Source organism: Saccostrea echinata, unplaced genomic scaffold, assembly GCF_033153115.1.
Source record: "Saccostrea echinata isolate AGI-Se365-2 ecotype Australia unplaced genomic scaffold, CSIRO_AGI_Sech_v1 ptg000001l, whole genome shotgun sequence".
In the NCBI taxonomy this organism is placed as follows: domain Eukaryota; kingdom Metazoa; phylum Mollusca; class Bivalvia; order Ostreida; family Ostreidae; genus Saccostrea; species Saccostrea echinata.
The window spans coordinates 31,621,780-31,649,647 of record NW_026889750.1 but is presented as its reverse complement, the minus strand read 5'-3'; the positions used below and the strand labels follow the sequence as shown (position 1 = coordinate 31,649,647).

At 33.0% G+C, this 27,868-nt stretch overlaps 3 protein-coding genes across 25 annotated transcripts in view; 2 read left to right on the top strand and 1 right to left on the bottom strand.

Moving 5' to 3' along the window:
* Window positions 1–20,866, bottom strand: part of LOC133189504 (zinc finger E-box-binding homeobox 1-like) — a 44,284-nt gene extending 23,418 nt beyond the window's left edge. For 11 of the 23 annotated variants that reach the window (XM_061324949.1, XM_061324974.1, XM_061324982.1 and 8 more), the window contains exons 1-4: window positions 20,638–20,656; window positions 19,324–19,531; window positions 11,757–12,961; window positions 11,037–11,308 (exon numbers count right to left, since the gene is read on the bottom strand). In XM_061324949.1, the coding sequence (XP_061180933.1) occupies window positions 11,037–11,308; window positions 11,757–12,961; window positions 19,324–19,455 (1,609 nt within the window). In that variant the 5' untranslated portion in view covers window positions 19,456–19,531; window positions 20,638–20,656. Of the gene's footprint in view, window positions 1–68; window positions 509–1,322; window positions 1,694–1,902; window positions 2,283–2,655; window positions 3,073–3,564; window positions 3,945–4,105; window positions 4,745–5,174; window positions 5,365–6,120; window positions 6,341–6,619; window positions 6,691–11,036; window positions 11,309–11,756; window positions 12,962–19,323; window positions 19,532–20,637; window positions 20,657–20,798 lie in introns of those variants that run through there. The other 12 variants (XM_061325031.1, XM_061325023.1, XM_061325013.1 and 9 more) reach the window with 10 other exon arrangements.
* Window positions 16,844–27,868, top strand: part of LOC133189657 (myeloid differentiation primary response protein MyD88-like) — a 131,975-nt gene continuing 120,950 nt past the window's right edge. Inside the window, exon 1 of the mRNA XM_061325060.1 lies at window positions 16,844–16,849. The gene's annotated coding sequence lies outside the window, so the exon portion shown is untranslated. The remainder of the gene's footprint in view (window positions 16,850–27,868) is intronic.
* LOC133189646 (MYG1 exonuclease-like) lies at window positions 20,752–26,362 on the top strand. Its single transcript, XM_061325050.1, has 8 exons — window positions 20,752–20,966; window positions 23,343–23,499; window positions 23,858–23,953; window positions 24,258–24,488; window positions 24,574–24,652; window positions 24,747–24,869; window positions 25,243–25,424; window positions 26,040–26,362. Exons 2-8 carry the CDS (start codon window positions 23,354–23,356, stop codon window positions 26,212–26,214), a joined length of 1,032 nt encoding a protein of 343 aa, XP_061181034.1. The 5' UTR covers window positions 20,752–20,966; window positions 23,343–23,353; the 3' UTR covers window positions 26,215–26,362.

The following is a 27,868-nucleotide window of genomic DNA, read 5'->3' as shown; positions in this document are numbered from 1 at the left end:
CATTCACAAATTTGAAAACATCTGTGGCATTAGTTCATCTTTCTTCACAAATTAGATTTCAATCATAAATCTGATCCATGGAATCAGAAAAGGGTTTTTTTCGAACTGACTGGGGTAGACTTGTTTGCACCAGAGCAGCGATGGTCTTTCAAGTGATGCTTCAATTTATAAGCATTTTGACAAACATCACATTTGTATGGCCGCACATTTGTATGAGATGAAAAATGAATTTTCAAATTATGTGGACTGGCAAAATGTTTTCCACAAAGTTTGCACTGTGGAAACCTTTTATCAGAATGGTACATTGATCTATGCCTTCTGTAACCTTCCCTTGATCTGAACTTTCTACCACACTGATCACACTCCGTAAAGAAAGTATCAGTGTACACACCAACTGGATTCATTGTGGATTGGAACTCGGGTCTAGAAGGTGACAAATGTGACACGCCCAATACATTAGTTGAAATGCTTATCCTTGGAGTCTGTTCATGCAATGCCATAGTCATTCCTAAAACAAGAAGAACATCATGTTAGGAAACTTGTGAATGCTTCCCATTGAAGAGAACACCAAACAAGTGTTCAAGCCTCTCTAACACCTTGAATTTTTTTCTTTGTCCATGCACACCTGATTCTGTATCTCCTTTGCTTATTGCCTTTCTAATGCAATACAGACCAAATTGCCAATTTTATTAATCTAATTATACAAATTATATCAACAAGAGTGAAAAAAAAAAAAAATTAAAAAGCAGTTGTTACACTTTTTAGATTTAATAACCACAAATAAAATAAATATATACAAAAACATATTAAAAATATAAGGTGATAAAACCAATTTTAAGCATCTTTGGCTTTAAATCAACTTTTTCCTACAAGTTCATTTATAACACTTCATATTATATCTCCACTGATGAATATTTTAAATAACACCACATACAATTACTTGTATAAGATGAAATATTCACACACAGAATTGCAACAACTAAATCTGGTGTATATAAATATTGCACTTTCAGAGTAAATCCCTATCAGAATATTCCATCATTGAGTTTCTTATTCATTGTGAGACTAGAAACATTTTCCACAGTCAACATGAGATTGTAAATTTCAGTCAGTCACATTGATCAATCTTCAGCTCAACATGTACTAGTATGTGAAGCATATCCCAAAGTATGAACATTATGTCATTGACTAATCCAGAAATCTGAGAATCTCAAGTGAATGAAAAATGGTCCAATGCCAAATCTTTTTTTGGAGCATCCAGATGACTTTTCCTTGGGCCCTGAACAGAACTTTAAAAAATAATTATCAAAGGGATATCTAACCCACCCTAACTTCCTTCATTTGTGAGTGAGGGAGTGATTTTTTAGATCATGTTTGTGTTTGTATGCTTTCCCACATACAGAACATAAAAATGGTCTGGCACTGGAATGTGACAGCATGTGCCTATTCAGCAAATAAGAATTACAAAATGTCTTGTTACATTTCCTACAACAGTTTTCTCTCCTTTGTGTATGAAATATCTGGTTATGTCTATTTAAACTGTAAGGGCAACTAAAGGTTTTCTTGCAAACACTACATATGTGTTGTTCTGAAAATCCTGCTGCCTCTCTTCTTACTGACAGTGCTGGTTTGGCATTTGTTGAAACCGAAATTAATGGCTGTGTAAGAAACCATAATCCCTCTGTTTTCTTATCTAAATTAAAGAAATATTATAACAGTTCAAGGCTAACTCTATATCAGAATACTAGTATGCATAGACAGCAAAAATGAACTCAAAGTAAAGCAAATAACTAAAACCAAATTTCAATCATACAATGTGCTGGAACTTTCAAATTATGGGAGACAAATGATAAATGCCAAATAACCCTCAAATATATAGGGTAACATGTTTCAACACAACTCTCTTAGTTCACAACTTTAATCTCCTTTTGGTTCTGGTGCATAACATTTATGCCCTTTCAAATCCTTTTTGTGTTTATAGCTTTTATTGCACACAGGACACACAAACTGTCTAATATTAGTGTGAGATCTCACATGAACAGTCAAACTGTATGAATCCGAACATTTCTTTCCACAAATCTCGCATGATGGCAATTCCTTATCAGTGTGGAAAAGTTCAAAGTGACGGCGGAGACTCGATGCACTGCAGAAATTCTTGGAGCACAGACCACACCATGTTTTGTTATTTTCCAAAATGTTTTTGCCAACGTCCAACATAGATGGGCTCTGATATTTAATTTCTGACTCCTCAACTTCTCTTTGCTTTGTAGAAAACCTTGATCCTTCAATGAGAAAAACCTTATATTTGCAAAATGCATTTCCTAAAAACCAGCTTGTCTATTATTAATGGAATCTACCCAAACAAAATGCACATCAAAGATGCTAGTAACAAACATAAGGGTAACAAACATAAGTCCACAAACTGACAGAAACCTCCCAGATGGGACAAAGTAACTGAATGCAGCCTGAATAAAACATATTGACCCATATAATATTTTAGAGTAAGACAAAGAAAAGAACAAAAATTTCACTTGATATTTTATTTTGCAATATATTCAAAATTAAATTTCTATTTAAAAACAAGAACATTGCATAACCTGTGAAGAAACATGCATAAGTAGCACCATTTTCATGTTGTAACATAGGACAACCAGTTTAATCAAACCAAACCTTTCTAGATAAGAACTTTACAGTTATGATTTTTAAGGTCTTGTTTATATTTGTAAGCCTTGTTACAAGTAACACATACATATTGTCTCTCATTTGTATGTGATATTTCATGCGTCTTCAAGTTATGCAAATCGGTAAATTTTTTATCACAGTATCGACACTGTGGTAATTTCTTTTTAGAATGTTTTATCCTTTTATGTCTCCAAAGACTAGAGGAAGAACCAAAAGATTCATGACAGATGTTACAGGAATGTTTGTATAATCTACTGACAAGAAAGCTCTTGTTTTGGTTAGATGGATCATTAGTTACCCAAATGCTATCACCATGTCCCATTGAAGGTAACTCTTTGCTTGAAGTTTCACTCATTTCCAGTATGTCCTCAATGTCGTTATTTGCTTGACCTGCAAGCAAAGGACCAATTAAATAGCACTGTGTTCAAAACAATGACATATGCAAATATTTTCCTCACAAATAGAAGATTCTATCACATAAACTAAAGATCCATGGAGAAATATCATCCAATTTAGAAATCAAGTTTGACCTCAAAACTGAAACCATCCATCAGTACAGTCACAAATCATATCTGTTCTAATTGCCTTGTATACAACACATGGTCTTATAAACAGTTAAAAAAACATTACCCACAGCATAAACCAAACTTTAAGTTCTGTTTAACTGTGAGCATAATTTCATTTTATCCGCTCTCATTTTCCAACATTCTTCTACCATCTAATTGTGCTTTGCTAGAATTTTCTGATTTTCATGAAAAGGTCATTTAAAAAAAAAAAACAAGCAAAAATCCCCAAGTTTATTCATTAATTACCGTACATTTGAAATTCACATCATACCTAGATGGAGCTTAATGCACAAGTTCTATCTACAATATGTTCAGTGTTTTACATATTTCCCTATACTTTACAACGATGGTTCTTTAAATCATGTTTATACTTGTAAGTCTTGGAACATACAGCACACTTAAAAGGCCTGGCATTGGTATGGGAAATTTTGTGAACACCGAGATTGGACAAACTAGAGAAACGTTTTCCACAGAGATTACACTGAGGTAACTCTTTATTGGAATGATACATTTGTTTGTGACGATGTAAACTGGAATGCGACCCAAAAAATTTTCCACAAACATCGCACTGACGAGGGTTCTTTCCTGAGAGAGATTTTCTATTTCGATACTCGTTGAATCCTACAGAGGCTGACAGGTATTGCTGGTGTTGGAGGGCATGGAATTGTGAAACATCAGTTAACAACTGCTCTGAACCTAGAAGAAATTAAAATGAAATGTAATCTTGATCAATTCTTGAAATTGACAAGAAAATAGTGTATGTATTTGCATTTGATTCAAAGCTAGCTTTTCAACCATTGCAGCTGCAGTCATCTCCATTTCCATAAAACATCAGCCAATAAAAATACAAGTCAACACACATCAAACTTCCTTTATTCCAGCTTAAATAAAAACTTAAAAAGCCTAAAATTGTTGAAACAAAAAATGGGGAAAAAAACTATTTTCTTCGTGACTCTTATCTTTACTGAAGGTCCTTTATTAATCTACAAATTATGAATTGTCTCATGATAATATATGTACAGTCTACAACCAATTCAGTTATGACCCATTTCAACTTCTGCAAATATGCCTCCTCCAATTCGACCTATGTTTGAATGTCTTCTGACATTTGAGGCATTTAAATTTCTTTTGATCTGAGTGAGTAAATTGGTGGGTTTTCAAGGAAGCTGCACAATGGAAGCGTTTTCCACAGATGGGGCACTTTGGGAACTTCTCGGTTTCTGTGTGGAACATTCTTCTGTGAAGATTAAAGCCTTCTTTGGATTTGAATCCCCGACCACAGAAATCACAGAAGTAGTGGTACATTTCCATAGGGTTATTATGGGTTATCCTCACATGTTTCTTCAGGCTTTCTTGAGTGGGGTATTTAGAGGAACAGAACACACAAGGAAATGTTTCCTGTTGTTTACTTAATATGTTTCTGGTCATTGAGTGATCATCTCCTAAACTTTCTTTTTTTCCCACTGGCAGGGCGGGAACACCTACATTTCCATCACCTGGTAAAGAGAGCAGTCCCTTGTTTTATATCATGGAATCAACTTGGGAGTAAATTTACAAAAAAGCAAGAAAGAACAGACACAAAAGAACCACTAATGAAGAACTGAAAATCCACGATTCGAAGAAACACAAAATAGAGGAAAATAAAAAAATGTCAACCTGCACATCATACTCTGACTTAACACATCACCACTACCACTACACTTTTTTTCCCTAAAATTTTGTTAAAATCCATGATGACTTTAAAATCAATGGTAACATAATTGCTTAAAATTTTATGAATCCTGCAGATTGTTTGGTCATTATTCCAAACACACATACCAAAAAACCCACTTGTTTTCAGTGTTAATGTATAGCAAGATCTTCTAGGATATATTCCAGCATTTCACAACATTTCTTCTGTGCTTAAAATCAAAACTTATTAAAATGTAGTTTTTTGCAAGATTTTATTTCAGAGATACATGTTAATTCATGACTCATTGATGTGGAATGTTTGGGGGGTCTTTCTCTTTGTGTCGTTGCATTTTCCGTTCAATCCACACTCTATTTGATGATATCTTATTTGCTATGGCCGCCCTTACTTTTCCTGTTGTACTGGCAGAGTTTTGGATGCAAAATTCTATTCAAAAATGTTGAAAAATGGATTGTAATCACAAGTAATTTGAAAACAAATTCACAATAATGAAATTTAAAATTGGTTTAACATAAAATTAAACAATTGCTGTGAAATCATTCTTTTGTTCTCACTGACCAAAAATTCACTACAGGAGTCCAATCATTAATAAAGATAGTCTCATATATTTTCAGACTGCAGTGAATATTTCTATTCATTACATATTGGATTCTCCAGATAAATTTTGAACATTTAAATGGAAATAGTATATGAATATATGCTAAACATAGTTTGTATAAAAGATAAACTATCTGAAACAATAAACTATCTGAAACAATTTGTTTCAGACTAATAATTTTTCATATAAAACTGGATTTGGCAAACATCCATTTTAAACACAAGATTTTAAAATAGAAATACTGCTCATAACTAGAATGGAAAATGTACTGTGAAATCACTTATATTTATGAGGATTAAATTTCGTTGTTTTCATGGTATGACAAGACCCACAGATTTATGTCTTCCACGAAATGTAAAATTTTAAATGCCTAACAACTCAACACTACTTAAACCACAAAATCAAATCCCCCAAAACCAATATTCTTTCATAAACCACGAAAAGTTGGCCCCATGAAAAAAATGTGACTTTACAATATGTACATGTAAGCTGGCAAGTTTATTTTTATACAAACATATATATCATTCTGTAAGTAACAAAGGGGTGTTCTGACATTTATAAATATGAAACTGATGCCAAAGTACCTTCAATGGCCTGGAGAATTATTGGATCAAGATTGGTCTGTGTTTTATCTTTTGTCACAATGAACAGGTCCTTACTACTGTAAAACAAGCCAAGCAGGAATCGGGCTGCAGGGGTACCGTCTGTTTTACCGGTTTTCTCCGAGATTTTGACTTTGTTCATGGCATGTACATAGTCAGGTCCACTGACATAAACTGGGATGGAATGCACCAGCTGCACCAACTGAAAACAGAAATTCCTGAAGTTAGAAATAGGCCAAACATAAACCTCCTCAAAATCAGCAATGTTTGTTTTTAACATCTAATCTTATCTCATTGAAAACTGTCAAATCACAGACTGCTGTAATTCATTTCAGTGAAATCTGACCCTTATTTTCATTCTCATTTGAGCATTAAAATTTATTGTCATATCAGGGAGAAATAGTTCTGAAGTACAACTACTGTTTAGATGTTTCATTTGTTATGAACTGGAAGTCAGAAAAAAATATGTAACAACACATACCCCAAGTCTGTTTGCCTCCTCTTCTTGATAGACACCTGCTTTATTTGTGGCCTCACGCCTATTGATTGCAGCTTGATAAAAATAGAAGATATTTATTTTAGAAAATTGTATTTATTAATTTAAAAATGCATATGTTAAGTATATTACTTAATAATACTTACATTTTTTCCTCTTTCCTGGTTTCTTCTCAAAAATATAAAGTCAACGGCAGTATCACTTAGTTTTTTTCCATGCAGGCTTTATTATACATATTTTCCCCTGCATATTGAGCTTAACTCATTGTGTTCAGTTTGTGTTTGTTATGCATGTATTCTACTGTGATCAAAACAAATTTTCATGTTAGCTTTTTTACAATAGATAAAAAAGTCTTATGTCCTCTATTTCCAACACACATATTTCTGCAATACTTGGTAAAATATGGTCCATTAGCTACCTTTTGATGTACTTTAAGCTTATTTCATGTATAGCTGTAAAGTCAATGATCAGTATCATTAACTCTTAGTAATTTTTGAATAGAATTCAAAAAAGGATGCTTATTCCAGTGCATTTCAAACAAACTACAGTTCTTTGTCAGTATTTTCCCTTCATCACAGCTGTAGGCATTGTCCAAAGCTGGAACTGACACAAAGGAATGGGACATTTGGTTCAACTTCCTTTATTTTTGAGGGGAGGGGGATTCAAAATTGAGATGATATACAGGTGTGTCTACAATGCTCCTAACCTTCTTTGGGGAGGAGGTTTCACACCATTGATTTGAAATGCAAACATTAATCAGCTGTCAAAGATGGATCCTTCCTTAAATGACACATGCCTCCCAGAGTTGAATATCCTTGTTCATTTACTCAATTTTCCACATTTTGGTTAACATTCTTCCACAATGTCCATAAAGTGTTACAGATTAAATGGCAACAAAAGTAGGGTAACACATAACAAAATGACCTACCTCTGATATGGCTGCAAGTCTTCTTTCTTCTTTTCCAGTCGTCGTTAAATAAATTCACGATATCAATTTTTAAAATCTTTGGCAGATGCCATCTAAGCATCAAGTATGTTTTCTTTTAAGTGTGATTCATGTTTGAATTTTTGTTGCTCTTCGATAGATAACTCTTTCAAGACTTGCAACCATATCCAATGCTATTCCCAGATACTATTACGATTTGTTTACACTTGAACCATTTGATTCTACTAAGAAATAAATCAGGCATGGCACATTTTTTTTAAAATTTCTGGCCATTTTAAATATGTAGTTGGCTTCCCTGATTGGCGTTAAGTAATTTATTATCATTTTACATATGACTTTAACTGTGTAATATTTAAATTGAAAATGATCGTCTGAACTGTTGAGCAATATCAAAAGTGACTTATTTAAAAAAAAAACAACAAAAAACAACTAGTATCAATATTGCCCCCATTGCAAATGACTGATCTCTAAAATTTCCAAGAGTATTAGACTTGCCATGTAGCCAATGACTGGTGTTCACTAGAGGAAAAGAAACTATCCAAGAGACTCTAAACCATTCAATGTCCACAGAAAAAAAAATCCCACAAATTTACTGAAATACTTTCCATGTTAGATAACACGTGGACTCCTCAAAGCAACAAAAATAACTTAGAGTATTTGTCTTTCCTATACAAAGAACCAAAACTCCTAATCCAACAAAGAAATGTAACTCCTATCAAAAGACTTAAAATTCTAACCAGAAATTATCAACCTACCAACAAAAGAAAACAAAACTTAAAAGAAAACCAAAGCAAACACAGACTGGGAAGAGCAATGGATGGTGAATAAATTTGAGAATACATCAAAAAAATGTAAACATCTTCATCTGGAGCTCTGTACTTCAAAGAGCTCCAAGCTCCTTTAAATTTGAAATCCCCATAAATGAAATGCTTATGCAATAAAACTCATCATTTCATCAATCACTTTCAGCCTTTCAATGAAAGTGACATACTTTTAATAAAAAAAGAGGAAAAGAAAAGAAACTGTTACATCCTTGTGAAATAAATATTTTTGCAATTTATTTCATTTCTGGAATAAGCTAATAAATGTGCATGTGGATGAAGATGCTTACATATACAGAATTGTAACAGAGAACATTTTTGGGGAATCTTGAAAATATTTGTCATCTTGTCATACCTTATGGTATACTCTTATGTGTATAACAAAGCAAGGAATATTTCATTGAATTGAGACAACACAAATGAAATATACAGTCTAAAAACTGCACACAAGATTCTTGCTTGTGCCAAAGCTTATGATTAGAGAAGAGAAACAAGTTGTATGAGCAATTATTTTCAGATTCCCCTAACAATTTTAACAACAAATGTTGATCAAGATCAAACTTGCATTTTTCCCCTTGAGGCTGTTAAAATCTTGTTTCAGCTTTATCATGTCTGAATTCAATCTTGAAAATTCACAATAAAATTAATTCTGAGTGGGTTTCATTCAAGACAAAAGTTTGATCTTAATCCTCAAATAAGGAGTTTTAAAAATAAAATGCTCAACATATCTCATCTATAGTTTAATTACAATAAATGATTTTATGAATAAAATAAAAATAAAATTTGTGAGAGTTTGCATAATTGTATTTGTACTGCTCAAATTATTCCAGTAATCAGGTTTGCTTAAATTATTACATGTTGTATTCAATATGGACATTATGCCACTCTTATTTCAAACTTTTCGATGAAAAATAAAGCATAAATGACATCAAATTCTCACAAATTATGATTTTTAATAGATTGAGACATGTCTTAGCCAATTTTATGTTTTCAATAATACTCTGTCAAAGTTTTTTTTTCATCAAACATGTATCAGCAAAATTTTGGGGGCATAACATTTTTCCATTGTAAGAATTTGTTATAAATGATTTTTTTTCACTTGCAAAGATTGCATGTACTGCTCTGACAACTAAAAATTATCCCTGCCCATGTAATTACTTTTGTGAATATTTATGGCTTCAAGTTTTATTTATCTTTCATCTGTTAACAAGTAAAATTGATTTTTTAATTTTTGCTTTTTTTTTTTTTTAATTCTTTCAACTCTTTTTTCCTAAGTGTTCTCTTGACTGAAACATGAACACAGGTTAAACAATCCAAATTTGAACACTAAAAAAAATTGTAACTTATCCCCTGATTAACTAGCAGTACCAGTACAGTGATTCATTTTGATGTGCGTCCTGCGTAAATTACGCATAAATTTTGCTCAGGACGCATTATTTCAATAAATGTGCATCCCAATGGACGCATGCATTTAATTTGTAAAATGAAAGGTATTATTTTAAATTATTTTGGTATAATCTGCTTCAAAACTTCGCCGATTGCATCATATCCACATGCTAAGTGATATGCATGAGCGATTTTAACAGGTATACATAAGGTTGTCAACAACAGGTCAGATTTCACACTTCACTGTTAAACTGCAGTTAACAATGAGACAAGTGTCAGAAAAAGAAAGTTCAATTTTGTCTGCTGTGGAACATTTCTGAAGCATATACTATACCAGTTGTATACATTTGTATTTTAACTGTACACATGTAACCTGAATAATTTCAATTTCTTCCTTAGAAGCTATTAAGTATTTGATCATTCTTCTCTCAGGTTATTTTTTTTAAAGAAAACTTTCTTTATTTCATTTAATAGAACAACTGGTCTGCTTCTGTGCATTTTATGACAGAATTTTGTATAGGCCTACGAACTATATGTGACATCATATGTACGATCTAAAAATAGAACCAAGGTGCACAGTTGACAATATATTATTTATATGCCACAAAATCATTTATTCTTACTTCCAATTGATAGTAATTATAGTATAAACCACTCACAGCTTCAATAAAACAACTGCACTTTCGGACTAAACCCTTTTCTATTTCACCAGAATTTCCTCTGTAGTATCTAATGTACGGTACCATTAAGTACCCTTGGATTTGGACGCATTGGTTTTGGCATGGGACTCATTGTTGTCAGTAAAAGGGGTCCTTTGGACCCATGATAACCATTTTCAAAATGAATCACTGCCAGTATCTCACTCCTCTTTATTTTCTTATTATTCTTTTATTAACATTTTCTTATTAACCATGAACAATGACAGAGCATTATCTGAAGAATGCACAAAGGTCAGAGATCAATAGCCCCCCCCCCCCCCCCCCCAAAAAAAAGAGAGTATATTTTCTTTAATTTAACAATGAAGTGTTTCCATTTGTATGTTCCATAAAACTAATGAAATGAATTACTGGATGTGTCACTAAATAAAATTCCTTACAAATCATCCAAAATAACGACCTTTAAAATATGACGACCAAAACAGAAATTTTTGCTTCAAAAATATTATATAACAGATGAATGTTGATTTGCCTGAACTCTCAAAATGACCTTTGTGCATTCCAAATAAGTAACAAAGTTATGTGGTCCTTACCTTTCATCTGTCCTAAGTACCAGTTTGCACTGCTGTCCATCCCACTGACATTGCTGCTTTCATTAGACATATCCTCCCTCGGCCACTCTCCTGGGGGTTCTTCCACACTGTAATCTGGTCCTGGATCATCCTCTTCCCCTCTCACTGGCTGGTGACCATGACTACCAAATGACTCATCCCCCATATACATTTCTAGATTACTCATGTCTCGTTCTGTGGCAGTTTCTATTTTCACAATACTCAAATCTGGCTGGTCGTCTAGTTTATCTTGACTGAAATGACGGATTTGGAGATTAGCATTTTATAGCAATGCTATAACAAAAGGATTACTGTGTAATTTTCATTGTTTTTAAGGTATGGAGATACCCACAAATTTATGACCACCACTAAATGTAAAATTCCATATGCATTACTACTCAACACTTCTCCATCCATGAAATCAAATCCCTACAAACCAATTTTTTTTTTCTCAAACCTCTAAAATTTGACCCAACGAAAATGTGTGATTTTACATTAATTTACATTCTGACAATTCATTCACAGTCACTTTTTCAATCTATCAAGCACTTTACGATGATAAAAATTTTTTCTTGAAAAATCTGAAATACAGGCAATCATTATAAAATGTTTCAATTATGAGCAAAAATCAACTCCCGACATTACTTAACTTATATTATGTCAGAGTATAATTGTTGTTCAATGTTTGTAATTTATACCCACCCAGTGTCCACACTTCTCCCACTAGATGATGGCCTCTCACTACTTTCACTTCTCTCTCTGACTGTGCCCTGTGATTTTTGAGAGGCAGGAGAAGATATGGTTTCTGGGAATACTGGCATGGATACTGTTTGTGATGCACTACCACTGGCAAAGGGCTTGGGTGCTGGCTGCCTAGGAATCTGTGTCATGGCCACTGGGTACGGAGCTCTGTAGGATGCACCCAAATCCTCACTGGCTCGGGATCCTGTACTGGTGTTCAACACCTCACTGGTATACTGAGAATCTGAGTAGTCGGGTATGTGAATTTTTGCCTGAGTTTGTTTCTCTACTTCTTTCTTTTGCTGAACTTTCTCTTGGTGACCCATGCTACGACTGACTTCTACAGAAGATGTGGATGATGAGGGAGAGTCTTGAATGGCTACAGGACTGAAACTTATTGGGTCTCGACTTGACCCACCAGGTGGGGGAGCTGCCTGCAAAGATTTTCCTGCTCTCTCAGAGACAGGAGGACCTGCATCACCTACAACATTCACCACTCGCAAGTCAGAAGAATGGTTGTGTTGACTAGACACAGAAAGGGAAACACTTGTCTGTATTTTCACAGGTTCCTGAATGCCACTTGAGTCCTTTTTAGGAGGTTCTGTTTGCACCAATTCAAAGCCATCTTCTCTGATATCAATAACACCTGGACCTTGAAATCCTGATCCCAGTCTTGGAACTCTATCCCATGGATCTGAGGTAGCACCATAACTTTCTGCCATACTGCTTGTATCATGAATTTTAGGACTAGATGAATGCAATCTCTGTCGCTTCACTCCAGGACTTGTGGGTCTGTGTATTTCATTTGTGCGTTTAGCAGATCTCTCCTGCTTTTTAAACAGGTCAGAGACCCTCATGTGCTTAAAGTCTGTTTGATCCTGAAAGCTGTACTTGAACTGAGCCCCTGCTGATTTGTTGATACACTTGTTAAAATCTGCACAACACTTGGTGATACTATCCACCTGCAACAGTCGGGCTATTTTCTCCACTTCATTACAGTTTTCCTCAGTCAAAATCATATAACCCTCATAGAGATACTGTAGAAATGTGTTGACAGATTCCTGACTGATGTCGGATGCCAATCTCACCTCAAGGTGTGACCCAGAGGTTGCATTTTCCATGGTTTGTAGCATTGGGCAAGCTGCCACAAGCACCACTCTATGAGCCTAGAAAAGATATGCAAAGGCTCTAAGCATCTTCATACATTTGCGGGAAAAGTTAATTAAGGCCAAAGTTTTTTTTTCACTTGGTTTACGATTCCGCCGACCCTAATTTTCACAAATCATGAAAATAAAAATAATGTCTTTTTCCGACATATTTTTCCGGATTTTTCTCAGCTGAACTGGTGGGTTTTAATTTTAGAATGCATCTTAGTCAAATAAGCGCTTACAAATATATGAGACCTTTACAAACATTTAGGTGACCGTAAATAAACACATGTGCTAACCAAAAATGGTGGCTCTGTCATGTAACAAGGTAATTCCTCACTGAAAGCAATGACACACACTTAAAGAACTTTTTCTGCATGGAAAAGTGAATAAAATCTTGGATAAATGATCCCTTTCTCCAATTGCAATGTCTCAATTGGCTAAATTCATACCGTAATATTGGAGAGTGTATGCCCAACCCTGATCGACCTAGCAGACACGGATACACCTATAGATAATAAGGATTTATCAGTGCCTTCTCAGGGGCCGAAGTTCGGCCCATTCCCAATTGAAAATGAGTTCAGTTTTTCCCAATTTGGCAGTATTTTTTCTCAATTGGTGAACAATGCTTTTATTTTGAATTATCTTGGGAAAACACTAAGTAAAATTGTCAGATTGTCTGTAATTTTAACTCATTTAGCAAAGCTACAGTCTTAACAGATGTTTAAAAACACTGTAAAAACATCGCCAACTTTTAATCCGAATTTCCTCTGTTTTTCTAAAAATGATGATATTGTGTAATTATACAGATTTATTAAGTTATTTCCACCTACTCATTTGATCTGCGAGTTAATGGTAAGGACTTTAGGCATTATTTCAGTTATAGAAAAATATATTTTCAATGCATTAATACATATTAAAAGAGGACTTTTAGAAAATGCGTTCTTAGTATAATTTTTTGCAGGAGGTTTATAATCTCCAGAAACAGATACTATAATGATCTAAATTGAAATCTCATACACACATGTACATGTACTACCCAAGTTGTATAAATGCTTTATACTCATTGAAGTCCATTTTACTTTTATTAGTCTATTATTCATAATTGATTTTGTACGAATAAGATGGATCATATTTAATTGTCATTTGCAGGGGTGTGCAATTAGCATCGCCCGACGCCCGGGACTACCATTTTTGAGGGTCGGGCTAGTAGTTTCCTGCACGGAGGTAGCCCCTTGGGCTAGTAAAAATTAAAACTACCAATGTAAGACATGAAAATCACTATCGGTCTTTTCACTCATTTTTTGCTATTAAATTCCCAACCAATGAAAAATTTCCAGGGAGCATGCTCCTATTGTTCATAAATCTCAATAATCTTATCCATTTTGCAGTACTTCCTGACTTATTTACTTCCAAAAACGATCGTTTTTTTTTTTCTAATCCGAATTTCCTCTATTCCCCTGTTTATGGTAAATACTTGCAGATATCTCATTAAATTATTTACGATCACTCAATCAACTGAAAGATAAATGTTATGTGGTTTATATAAAATATATTTCCAGTGTATTTAATGATTTAAGATGAAAAAAAAAAGATTTTCACTTCATTTTATATGAACTAGTGCAATGCACAGAAAAAGGGAAGATAATTTATTTTAAATGCATTTTTATTTTCTATCTTAATTATTAATTTATACATGATTCAATTTTACTAGTGAGAATTGAACTTATTTCTTAAAAAGAATGACTTTAAAACCCTGACTTTTTCAACAATAAACTATTTTTTTCAATATATACCGCCCCCTTCCCACAATTGGGCTAGCAACTTTGTATTTGGGGCTAGTAACTTTATTGCTGTTACTAGCCCGTGGGCTAGTACTTATTTTTTTTAATTGCACACCCCTGATTTGGTTGCCCAAATTAGAGTTCATGCTGAAATGTTAAATGAATTACCCCTGAGTACATGATTTAAGCAACATTTTAAAAAAAATTTGCAATTTCATCAAACAGCCGATAATTTTTTCCCAATTCCCCAAAAATGGTGTTTCCCAAAATAGGCTGATAAATCCATGGATAATAGTTAGGCCAGTTTAGTGTTGAGAGATACATCTTAATAGTTGAAGCAACGTTGACTGGTATTTCACTGGAGAAATTCAAATGTGTATAAAACATTTGTTAGTTTATAGAAGTAAATTCGATATACAAATCTTTGCAAATTTCATACTCAATTGAGATTAAAGTCCTTTGAATTACTAATAAATAATGAGCATTACCTACTGTACAGGTACATAACAAACATTTAAAGAAGGACTTGATTGAGAAATTATTAGGCTTTTTTGCCGCAGGTTGAACATTAAATTTGATAGCTGCATGATCAAATTATTATAACCTTTATTTCAACGTCAATTACTTTTAATATTGTTAAACACTTCAATTGTATTTTTCTTCAATCTAAATTTAACTTGAATCTGGATCCTTATTTTTAGTTTGTGGGGATACCAAGGTTTATAACACATCACATATCACTGAAGAGCACAAAATGTTGAACATCATGAACCAAGCACTGATTGACAAACAAAAATCAGAACTATATGTAAATGAAAATAACATTCAGTCTAAAGTTAGAAATGAATTAAAATTAAATAAAAAGAGTTATGTGATCTAGACAATAAAACTTAAAAGTACTATTGACGTGTATTATTTATATTAAAATAAACATTTCTGTTATTTTATAATGAAATTGTTGAATCCAAAATTATTTTTATTTTTATTTTTCGACCACCCAATGCATTTTTTTGAGACAGAAAATCGTAAACCAAAAAAAATAAAAACTTTGGCCTAAAGTATGTTTTATTTGTATTATTCTAAAATATTTGATTTCAATTGATGAACTAGTTTTAACTGTAATGGAGACCACTACAGATGTTCCCCAAATGCTAACCCTACTCCCTTTTGGTGCCATGTTCCCTATAAGCTTCATTAAATTAGTCCAAATCTTTATATTATAGACTTTTGCAACTCATTTCTTGAAGTATTTTTGGGAAATAACAATGCACATATATACAAAAGAGCACAAGTTAATCAGTACACATGCATGCTCATAGTATGCCATATTAAAGAGCTACATTTTAGATTTCAAAGAATTTTACTGAGAACATAGAAAAGTTACAGCAATCTGAATTTTAATCAATCAGAATTCAACACAAATGCATGCATGTCTCGTAATAATTTCTGATGATTCCATAATGTAGGGACTTATATTATATAAATATATTCTGAATTTCAGCTTCTTTTCTCAAAAACTCTTTGTCGTCTTGTCTATAAACTAATAATATATCTATATATTCCAAGTTTTAAAGCATTTCATCAAAAAATATAAAGTTAATGCTATATTAAGTATATATGTAATTTCACACATTGCTTGTGCACTCAAGTGCATGCTTACGCAGAAAAAATGACATTTGTTCTGCAAATCTTCACAACATGTCCATTGACCCTAAAAAGGTTTCACCTCGGATGAGTAGTTTCGCAGACAAAAAAGTGCCCAGGAAGAAGATTACAGAATAATAATAAGAAACAGGGGCGAAATTAACGGGAAATACTCGCTAAATGTGAATTAAAAACAGAAATTGCGAGTTAAAAGCGACCTGTGGTCGCTAACTTTTGCGAGTAAAAAAAAAAACGGCCTTTTTTCGGATTTTTTTAAAGTTTATTCCAGGGATGTGCATTTAGCATTGCCTCACACCCGGGGCTACCATTTTTGGGGGGTCGGGCTAGTGATTTTATGCACAGAGGTAGCCCCTCGGGCTAGTAAAAATTAAAATTACCCATGTTACATGAAAAGCACTACAGGTATTTTTATTCACTTTTTCTGCTATCAAATTCTCAAACAATGAAAAATTTCCAGGTAGCATGCTCCTGTAGTTCGTAAATCTCCATAATCTTATCCATTTTGCAGTACAGTACAATTCGTTTTTTATCATACCGGTTTTATATCATACTTCTTTTTTTATCATAGATATCTGAAACACAAAACCATTTCTTAATAATTCATTATAAATTTTGTCTGTTATTATCATAGGTAAAAGTATACACTTCGCTTACTATAATAGAAAATGTCCGTCCGTAATATTTTTTCACACCTTTTCACTCTTGGGACAATCAACAAAACAAAAGATAACACCTATCTACACCTGTGGTTCATGCACTGTCGCTTGTCTATACACAATGGCTTGATTTTCACTTTGAAAATTGCCGATAGTGAAAGACTGGGGAGATTAGTCACACTTCAGTGCACTTACCTGAGCGATTGACAGGGAGTCTGTTTATTTCATGAAGTACATGACAGGATAACACGAACTCTTTTTTTTTTCATAACTTATTTTCTTCTTATGTTAATCCTGAATTGTACGTTCGTAATAAATACGTTTTACCAAATGTGTTGAAACTAAATTTAGTGTCAATATTAACCCAAGCTTTCTTACGCTTGGTGTCTGGATCAATGTTCATAGTTAATTACATTTACAAAACTGCCCGATTAATTAAGAAATAATTAAGTGAAATTAACTCTGTCACCAGTCTGTCCAAGCGGCTTTGAATGCATATGCTCATCAGTGTATCAATTAATTTTAATTATACGGCGACATTGAGTGTAAATAGGTAATTTTTTTATGTCTACTTTGGATGAATAAAAGAAACAATTTGAATGCATGCTTTGTTGCTGTGTTAATTTATTTAATATGTGACCAAAAAAATAAACCAAAAAAAAAAAAATACGAAACGAAACATTGGTAATTTGAATTGACCATAAATTAAAAATGAAAGTAGATCAAAATAAACAAGATGGATGCCAAGGGATCTAGAAGATTGAGTTTGAAGCGTATTAAGCTTTATTTAAGTGAATTTATTTATAATAAAAAGTTGAAACAGTAAGTAAATATTGTGAAATGATATGTCAGTTAACTTGTATTTCAAATAAACCTAAAAAATCGAAATTATATGTAACGTAAGATGTATAATACATCCAATAATTTACACAAACGTCGTATCGTCAGCCGTCCGACATGAATTTCAGCCGACTATGGTTATTATAAAAGTCGCTTATTATAAAGTTTTGGCCTGACAAATAAACCATGATAATAAACGAATTGTACTGTACTACCTGACTTATTTACTTCCAAAAATGATCGTTTTTTCCTAATCCGAATTTCCTCCATTCCTTTGTTTATGGTAAATGCATGTAGATATCCCATTTAATTATTTACAATCACTTAATCAACTAGAGAAAAAGTCATGTGATTTTCAAAGAATATATTTCAAGGGTATTTAATGATTTAAGATGAAAAAAAAAATTGAAAGAAAATTGATTTTTAAATTAATTTTTTTTTCAATCATAATTGATTTATATACGATTCAATTTTTCTAGTGAGAATTAAACTTTAAATTAAAAAAAACTAGAACTGTCCAAAAGGGACAAATACCCCCCACTGGGTTTTTCAGAGAAGGTACCAAATCACTAATGTTTTCTAGATGTGAGAGGTGTTAAAGTAGGGATATTCAAAAGAAAAGAAATGTAGTAAATAAAAAAAAAGGGGGGGGTCACTAGGGGCCTATTCAGTTTGTAGAAAGCAAGAATAACACAGCACATAAACATGATAAAAAGACAGTGGCTTTAGAGGAAAATAAAATAGAACATTTTTTTGTGATTAGATCTATTTTTATAAAAGAGAACTCAATTGTTTAGCTTTTTTAAAAGTTAAATTGACAATATATTCAAAATATATCATTCAAATTAAAAAAAAAAAATAAATGAATGAATTTGTATTTTTCATTTAAATATAAATTCAGATACATGCACAAGAAACACAACAAGACACACTGCACGCCGTCAATTCAGCAAAATTCCCCCCATGCATTGAAAAATTTCTGGGGAAAACACTGTAGTGCTTGAATTTTTTAATTGCACACCCCTGTATCCGGTCATATTTCACCTTGTATAAACGACCTTAATACACACAAGGTGTAAATTAGTATTCTGTGAAATCATTCAAATAATACCTAGGTTAATTACTATGAGAAAAAAAAATGCTGGTGAAAGTTCAATAATGCTAGTTAAAAAAAATTCCACTAGCTAAAATTTGCTAGTGGCCAAAAAAGTTAATTTCAATCCCTGAAGAAACAGAGTTAAAACAATATGTTCCCAATCTTCATTTGTTGAACATAATTAAGGAAAAGGTCTGGTCTTCAACACATATAAGTATTGATATATTTTACAACAAATTAAAGGATGGTTAATGTTGATCAGTGTCCTAAGTTTCTGACAAACAGTTCAAATGACATAAATTCAGAGCTATCTACACTTTCTTTTTCTTTTCAACTTACGCGGGTTGACACTGGCCCTGTTTTAATGATGGCATCACAGAGGGTCTGGCTTTTCAACATGGTCGACAACTGTGCTAAAAGTGTGCTAGAATGAACATGGTTCATATACACTTTGTGGTAGTTTTGACTCATTTTGCTGCTTGTGTCTTGTGTCTTCTAATTCACCAGGATAGTCAGATAAGTAGATGATATGCAGATAATTCAAAGTCTGAAATTGATGAAGTTTATATTTATTCCATTAATATCATGTACATGTATATCATATTAAGATATATATGAAAAACAAAATTTTCTTCAATTATGCAACTATGACACATACAGCTGTGTCAAGTTGTACATACATATTGATAAGTACATTGTTATTTATCACCTGAGGCATATACATTTATTTATGTTTTAATAAATATCAACATACTTTGCATTTAGTAAACAATGACAAGGTTTCTCAACCTAGCCAACCTACCAACCTAGACCTAAAATTTAGGGAGACTTAACTTCTCCCACAGAGAAGTTTAAAACCCTACGATGACTTCTTGGGTCACGTGGCACATTTATCATTACATAAATGTATTAAAATTTTAAAAAATTAAAAACATGTCAATGAGTTGTCGCGTCTTGGAAATTAGATCCACAAAATAAAGATGTAAAAGTAGGCAGAGTCACAACACCAGCTGGTGTCGCTGAATTCACACTTTTCAATATGGCCTCCCCTCTGACCCTCACCTGCATGTCACAATATAAAAACAGGAGTTACAGAGGAATCTTGAATAAGTTGAATTGCTGGCAAAAGTTATGATTTTATGATTTTCTTCCAAGTTAATCTGATTATTACACCCCCTAACACCCCCCCCCCCAAAAAAAAAGAGATAAAGGTAGCTTAAAAAATTGCAGATGCATTTAGAGCACCCTCCCAAAAAAAGATAAAGGTAGCTCCCTATTGCAGATGCATTTAGAGCAGTTCGATCCACTCCACCTTCCTGTGTTACATGTACAGCTATAAATAGGAAGTAGTGGAGATTTTTGCGTGCTTCTGGCTTAGGTTACCATTTGTTAAAAACTCAGAAAACATTTATAGTAATTTTCTAAGTTTAAATAAAAAAGACTGAAATAGTTGGGCTACAACTTATTCAAGTTATATTAAATATGTATGCATGCCCTGATCACGTGATACATTTTTTTAAAAATCAATGGCGTAAATGTACAAAGTGCAACAGATCAAAATTCATCAAAAAAATATTTAAAATTCTCATTCAAACTATCATTCGCTTTTTCTTGGTTATCAAACCCTAAACAATAAAAACCGAGAGCACGCACCTTGCACTTGAAACACAAAGGCGTGACGTCACAATGTAAAAGTGCGCTTTCTTGATTTCACTCAATATTGCATTTGGAACCGATGTATTAAGCAACAAACTATACGCCGTTCTAAAGGATAAAATGAAGAAATAATCTGCAGTGTATAAAATTCAGATTACCTACAGTATACGTTTTGTTAAAGCAAATTTTCTTTCACTGCATCCGTGCTAACTTCCATTATCATAAGGTGGCCAAAGTATTAGACTAAACCAAATGCGGATGTTAAACCCGGAATTCTCTGCACAGACATTGTTGCATTACAGTAAGAAGTGAGGGAGTAAATACAGGTAAAGTTCTGTAAGGTGTGATATATTATTGACATATTCATAAAAGATTATATGTTATAGATTTCACTCTTCATTATTTTTTTTCTGGGAAATAAGAGGGGAAAAAAATCTTTGTTACACGTTACTTTCAGTTTCACTTTAGACCCGAAATTGTTTCATACATTAGTTATTTTTCATCTTTGGTTATCTTCATTGCAAGAAATCAAATGGATTTTTGGACTATCATATTTAAAAAAAATATTAATAACAAAATTATTAAAACAGATGAATAAATGTTACCAACTAGCAAGAAAACAAAACAGTTTATAACATACAGTTCTGTGTCCAGGTGAAAGTTGTATCACAAATACAAATATCTATTGGCACAGACACAATTACAATAATTGGCAAAGGTCCATTGAACATCATTAGATAATGTTTACATAATTTATATAGTATTAAGTAATTGACTTCTATGTTCAAAACAATGTCTAATAAATTTTACAGTATACTTTTAAGATTTTATGTGCACTGTATTAATCACTGTTTGCATGTAATTGTAACCTGTGTCTTTCTTTGTCCAGATTAATATTTTTCTTTGTTATATTATAAATATTTCTAAGGTATGTGTTTCTTTAAGCTTAGAATAAGATTTATGGTGAAAAAGAAAATGAGTTTCATCCTCAATCACACCAGTATTGCAAGCATTACAACATCTTTCCTTTTTTGATGTGGAAATATGTCTATAAAATACCACTTTCTATTGCAAGTTTATGTGCACTTAATCTAATTCTACTAAGAGAGGATCTCTCAGATCTTTTTCTGAGTCAATCAACAAATAAACATATGGACTTCTTTTTCTTGTGTATATATATAATTTAATTTTTTTTTAAAATAGAATTCAAGTTTGTCAGAACCAAAGATTTTTTTTATGTTTGCTCTTGAGTGTACTGGTTGATGATTCTTTGTTTTATGTTGGGTAAAAGGTGTTGAATGGAACCTTTATATTTTGTAATGTTTGAACTAGAGTAGAAAATAATTTCTAAGTCCAGGAATTGCAGTTACTTGTGGATTGGTAAAGTTTAAAAGCCAAAGAATCAGAAGATTTTAGGTGATTCCAGTATTTAATACTCGACAATGAAATTTTAGACCAAAGTGGTAGTATATATCATATGCTTTGGAACTAGCTGCAGAACTGTAGCATTATGGTTTTATATTTTAGTCTTTGACCATAACGCTACAGATCCAGTAATGCAAATTAATACTGTATGTCAGTACTTAAAAAAGCTGGCTTCATATTTTAGTGGCTTTGGCGCAGACAAGGATGCACTAATTTATGAATAGCACTAACAAATCATTTATATATGTACAATACAGGGCACGAACATGTGTGGCGCTAATTCATGATTACGCCAACAACTCCATACCTAGTGATTGCGCTAAATTTTGAATACGCCAATTTATGTGCACATACAGTATTGTGCAATTTACAGCACAAGATTTTCTGCGCACTTTGGGGATGTATTTCGGATGTATTTCGCCACTTTCCAGCATTGGTCAATCAACTACCATTCATTCCCTAATTCTAGATATATTCTATAACAAACCTGTATATTTTATCCATCTCCTAACCCTTTCTAGTCATCTCTACAGACCAATAAACTCGCTTGTTGTGAATTTGTTGTCGGATGGCATGAAATTCACAACAAGCGAGTTTATTGGTCTGTAGAGACGACTATAAAGGGTTAGGAGGTGAATAAAATATACAGGTTTGTTATAGAATATGTGGCGAAATACATCCCCAAAGTACGAAGAAAATGCACCGTAAATTGCACAATATTTGCATTACGGGATCTGTAGCATTATGGTCAAAGACTAAAATATAAAACCATAATGCTACAGTTCTGCAGCTAGCTTTGGAACTTGAATCAGTGCATCATATTGTAACAATGAAGGTCTTCAAAATTCATATCTCTTGAATCACATGATATGCTTGTACTTATCTTATGATTACAACTTTCTGCAAATTCTGAGTGGAAAATTTAACTAAAAATCTTAATATTGGATTCATTTTAACTTGCATTAGTGGACCGAATGAAATAAAATTTCATTTAAAGATGTTCTCTTCTGAGTTCTCAGTATGAGAATCTCTACATAAAGATCTTCAAATTCTAGACAGAAATCATTTTTTATGCTAAAACTTAATACTTGAAATTCCAATCTATACAGGACACCTTAATTGACCCTTTTTGGTACAGGGCCCTGTACCCTTTCAATAGCTAGGGAATATGAAATTGAAAAGTGGCAAAATTTGATTTTTTTTCTTTTTATTTTTGGACATAAATTTGTGTATATTTGACAATCATTAAATTTATTTTAAAAGTTCATTGACTATAGGGAAAGGATTCATGAGTGACCCCCAGCCAGCCAGTAAGAAGCTCAGAACAGACGCTATGAAGATTGGAACACACAATGGCTCATTTCACTGTGATGAGGTCTTGGCTTGTTTCATGCTGAGACAACTGCCAAAGTATGCTGATGCTGAGATAGTCAGGTACACTGAGTTTTCTCATTTTTTTTTTTTAAGCAATCAACTGTATATTGAAATTTAAGGACATACACAGAGTCTTATAAAGGTCAACATATGAAAGGAAATTGCATTCGTAACTGTTGGTATCTTTCGGTATGGAACAGTGGTCAAACAACATGGCAGAGAAATATCAGACATAATATTAATATAAGTGCAGTTTTTGAAATTGATAAATATTCTTAAGAACTGTCAAGTGCCATTCAGCATACACTGTATAAATATCAATATTTTTTTAATGAAAGAATCATAAAACTTTAAACAGATGGAAACTTTAAAGTAAAAAGAGATACTTGAATGTTTTAATTTAGACTTTATTGTTCAGAACCCGTGACCCTGCTGTCCTTGACACATGTGATATTGTGGTGGATGTTGGGGGAGTGTATGATCCTGCTAAAAATAGATTTGACCATCATCAAAGGTGAACAATAGTTGCTAAGTTTTTGATAACGATTCAAGTAAATGTAACTAGTCATATAGGTATATAATATTATAAGCCCTCTATGAACAAATAGATTTAATATTTTTCAACATAGTCTTCTCGAAAAGTGAATTAACTTAATTGAATTATCTCCCTTCTCAGAGGCATCACTGCCAGTAATAAAGAAATTAGTTGTAGTTGCAGTTGGATAAGATTTAATCCATTCATGCTAACATTTTCCAATTATAAATTAACTGTGTTTATATTTTGTATTTTCTATCTTTAAAACATCCTCATATTTCAGGACATTTAACGAGTCGATGAGCACAGTGAATAAGCCCAAGAAATGGACAACCAAACTAAGCAGCGCTGGCCTGGTTTACTGTCATTTTGGTAAGGAGATTGTGGCCCAAATTCTCGAGCTTCCTGTGGATGATCCAGTGACCGACATTGTATACGACAAAGTGTATGAAAACTTTGTGGAGGAAATTGATGCTATTGACAATGGAATTAATCAGTATGATGGGGAACCCAGGTACTGATGTTTGTTTACAACAATTGGTCGGTGAAAAATTACACTTAAAATATGTAACTATTTACTTCTTTTCTTTTTGACACAGGTACCATATAAATACCAACTTAAGCAGTAGAGTCAGCCATTTTAATCCTATGTGGAATGAACCAAATGCTGATGAAATGGTAAGTAAAAAGCAGTGATTTTTTTTAAAATCATCATTTAAAAAAAAAAACAACAAAAAACAAAAATGAAAAAAAACTTAAATTGATTTTTTAGGCAGGGTTTTTGAAGGCCATGAAGATGGTGGGGTCTGAATTTCTTGATAAAATTTTGTACTACAAGAAATCATGGCTTCCTGCTAGGGAATTGGTAGAAGAGGCTGTCAAAGGCAGAATGGAGGTAACCTAGCTATGCTTCCACTAATTATGAAATCAATCTCTTATTTGATTGAATGCTTTAGGAAAGAAAGCCTTCAAGTATGATGAACAAATGCAACAGGACTAAGTGAAAAATTTACTATCTATTCATGTTTAACATTTATTTTTTCATTTTGTAATATACAGTTAAACTTGTTTAATCTAGATTCACTCGTTCCATGGATATTGACAGTTTAGACAACATTTCAAACAATTAAATTTACTGAAAGACACTAAAATTTTACGTCATACAAAGCAAGATTATGGATTAAACATCTGGATTAGACAAGTTTTACTCAATACTGTAATTATGTGTGAAAATATTATTTTTTCTTTTACATACTTTTAATTAATAGGTGGATCCTAGTGGAGAGATTGTGGTTTTTAAGACAGGGAGTTGTCCATGGAAGGATCATCTATTTAATTTGGAGGCAGAGCTGAACATTAATCCACCTATAAAATATGTTCTTTACCAAGACCAGAGCAACAAATGGAGGGTTCAGTGCGTACCAGAGGCCCTGGGGTCATTTACAAACAGGTAACACAAGAGCACTGCAGAGTCATCAGTGAGGTATCACCAGATTATCCTCAGATTATACTCAGAGCTGCATTCAAGATTTTAGCAGGTAGCCTAGCTGCTTAGGTAGATATCTAGGTCTGTTGAAAACACTCTATGAATGAATGCTTGTTATTGCTACTCTAGCATACGTACCATTCAAGGTCATGCAGAGTTCTGCTTCATAGTTGCTACGATCTTGAATGCAGCCTAAATTAGTATGACTAGAGTAAAATGTCTTCAACTATACATGTAGGTATAGAATATGATGTTTTCCTCTTGCACATTAAGTTTCACTAAAAATTGGAGTTTTTGGATCATATATGCATCCAAAAATTGGAGCCTTGTTTTTAGTCAAATATCAATACAGTCTCCCAGTGTCCCTGAACAAATACCATTAGTTTCAATGTGTTCTCAATCTCAGAATCTCAGTACAAGTGCATTACTATTATAAAGTTTTTATAATTCAATCCGCAATTTTTGTTGACTTTAAAGTTGTCTTTCTTTTATCTCCAGATTATTGATCTGTTTGCCCTATAAGTAGGAGAAGATCTTTAGCAGATTTTAATAAAGTTGTCTTTTTTCTCACTGTTTCAGACTATCTCTGCCAGAAGACTGGCGAGGCTTGAGGGACAGTGTACTTACAGACAAGTCTGGGATTGCGGACTGTATATTTGTACATGCTGGAGGCTTCATTGGAGGAAACCACACTTACGACGGAGCACTGGAGATGGCAAAGAGAAGTCTTAAGATGTCACAGAAAAATACATAACACCGCAAGGAGCCTACAGGGCCATTGAAAATGAATATTATAAGCTCAGGTTATGATATGTACATTTAATACATGAGGCAATATTTCTTTGTCATAGTTGAATCTTGTCCAGCAGAGTCATGAATTAAAATTAAAGTGTTTTCTATATTGTTTAAGTATATTGTATTTAGGGAAGTCTATTCAAACTCCAGATATTAACTCTATTAATTGACAGAGAGAACATAAATTCTTTCGCAGTAAAGAATATGCCCAGTTTGTTTTATTTCACATTGGTCTTTCCCTGTACATAGAGGTATATGATTTATTCTACATTTCCTGCCATCTATAGATATTCAAAAAAAAAGATATAGATCTTTTTTTTGTGTGGGGGGGGGGGGGGGCTGTTAGAACCACATAATGTATGCAATCATAATAAAACACCTTTAAAATGTCCTTTTTCATGATAAGTATTGTTTTTTTTAAGTGATTACATTGTATTATACAACTTGATGTTAGTCATGATTTGGGGATACATTTCACTTTAGAAAATACGTTCGAGGGTTAACGACCCTACAGTATATTACTCAATTTTTAATCAATTCAAACATTCACAGTATTTGATAAGACAAGAATAAATTAAATGAACACTCAATTTGGATGTATTTTCCAAATTTACGTAAATAGTAACGATTTTTGTTCATCTACTCTTTTATGTCTTAGAACACTATTCCGATTACTATATAGTACCATTATAAATTATGACCAACTCCAATCCAAAGTTTCCAGAATCCTTTAACGAGAAAATGAATGAAACGTCCAAGAAAGACATCAGTAACCCCCAAAAAGGTTCCGCAACTCATCACAATCCGATACGAATATAGAATATCCAGAAACATCAAACAAATCTCAACAAGAAACAACAGGGAAAAAACCTCCATCGAACCCAGCTTTGCAACCACATCAGATCCAGTCGGATCTTCCGAGAAACAAAAAATATTTGAAGAAACTGTAGCCGTTTTTATAACAGAAAACACCATATAACACTTAAAAAAGACAAAAATCATGCCGCATACCTGTATAAATGCCAACAACAGGACCTCATACCAAAAACTTTAAGAGTCAGAACCATTCCACAGGGTTTATTATTGTTCATTGAGGTTGGAATTGCAGATAATAGATTCTTTAATGTTCCTTTCATTAGCATCTTTGTTTTTAAGCAGTAATTTAGCTTAAGTATCTGAGTATTGTCCAATATTCATGAAGTAGGCGGATGAGGTTACGGCAGAAATTAAGGTGTGCTTTCTCACAGTTTAAGAGAAATACAGTATTACTGTCTGGGATCCATATGAGATTTCCCCGTCAATCACACCCATATTTCGTTTTTATGCAAGCTTAAGCAGATTGTATTTTTTCTCACGTTTAGGGATTGGCCGTGTACGGTACATAAGAAAAATACACCGTACATCACCAGTCTCTAAACGTGAGAAAAAGTATAATCTTCTTGCTTAGAAACGAAATATGGATGTGATTGACGGGAAAATCCAATATTTTTGAGAAATTTGTTGGCTCTTACTATTTTTTTTTAATTCGAAGTGGGGGGGGGGGGTCCATTGAGTAATTGAATTTCAGATGTTGCTCATGCAAAGAAAAATAAATAAGGTCATTGTGTTAACAA

What these genes read in the sequence shown, in the direction of transcription:
- LOC133189646 (XM_061325050.1), top strand. Translation starts at nt 23,354, where the DNA reads ATGAGTGACCCCCAGCCAGCCAGTAAGAAGCTCAGAACAGACGCTATG. An exon ending in CAGTATGATGGGGAACCCAG is followed by an intron (nt 24,489 to 24,573) that starts GTACTGATGTTT and finishes TTTTTGACACAG; the next exon opens with GTACCATATAAATACCAACT. An exon ending in AACCAAATGCTGATGAAATG is followed by an intron (nt 24,653 to 24,746) that starts GTAAGTAAAAAG and finishes TTGATTTTTTAG; the next exon opens with GCAGGGTTTTTGAAGGCCAT.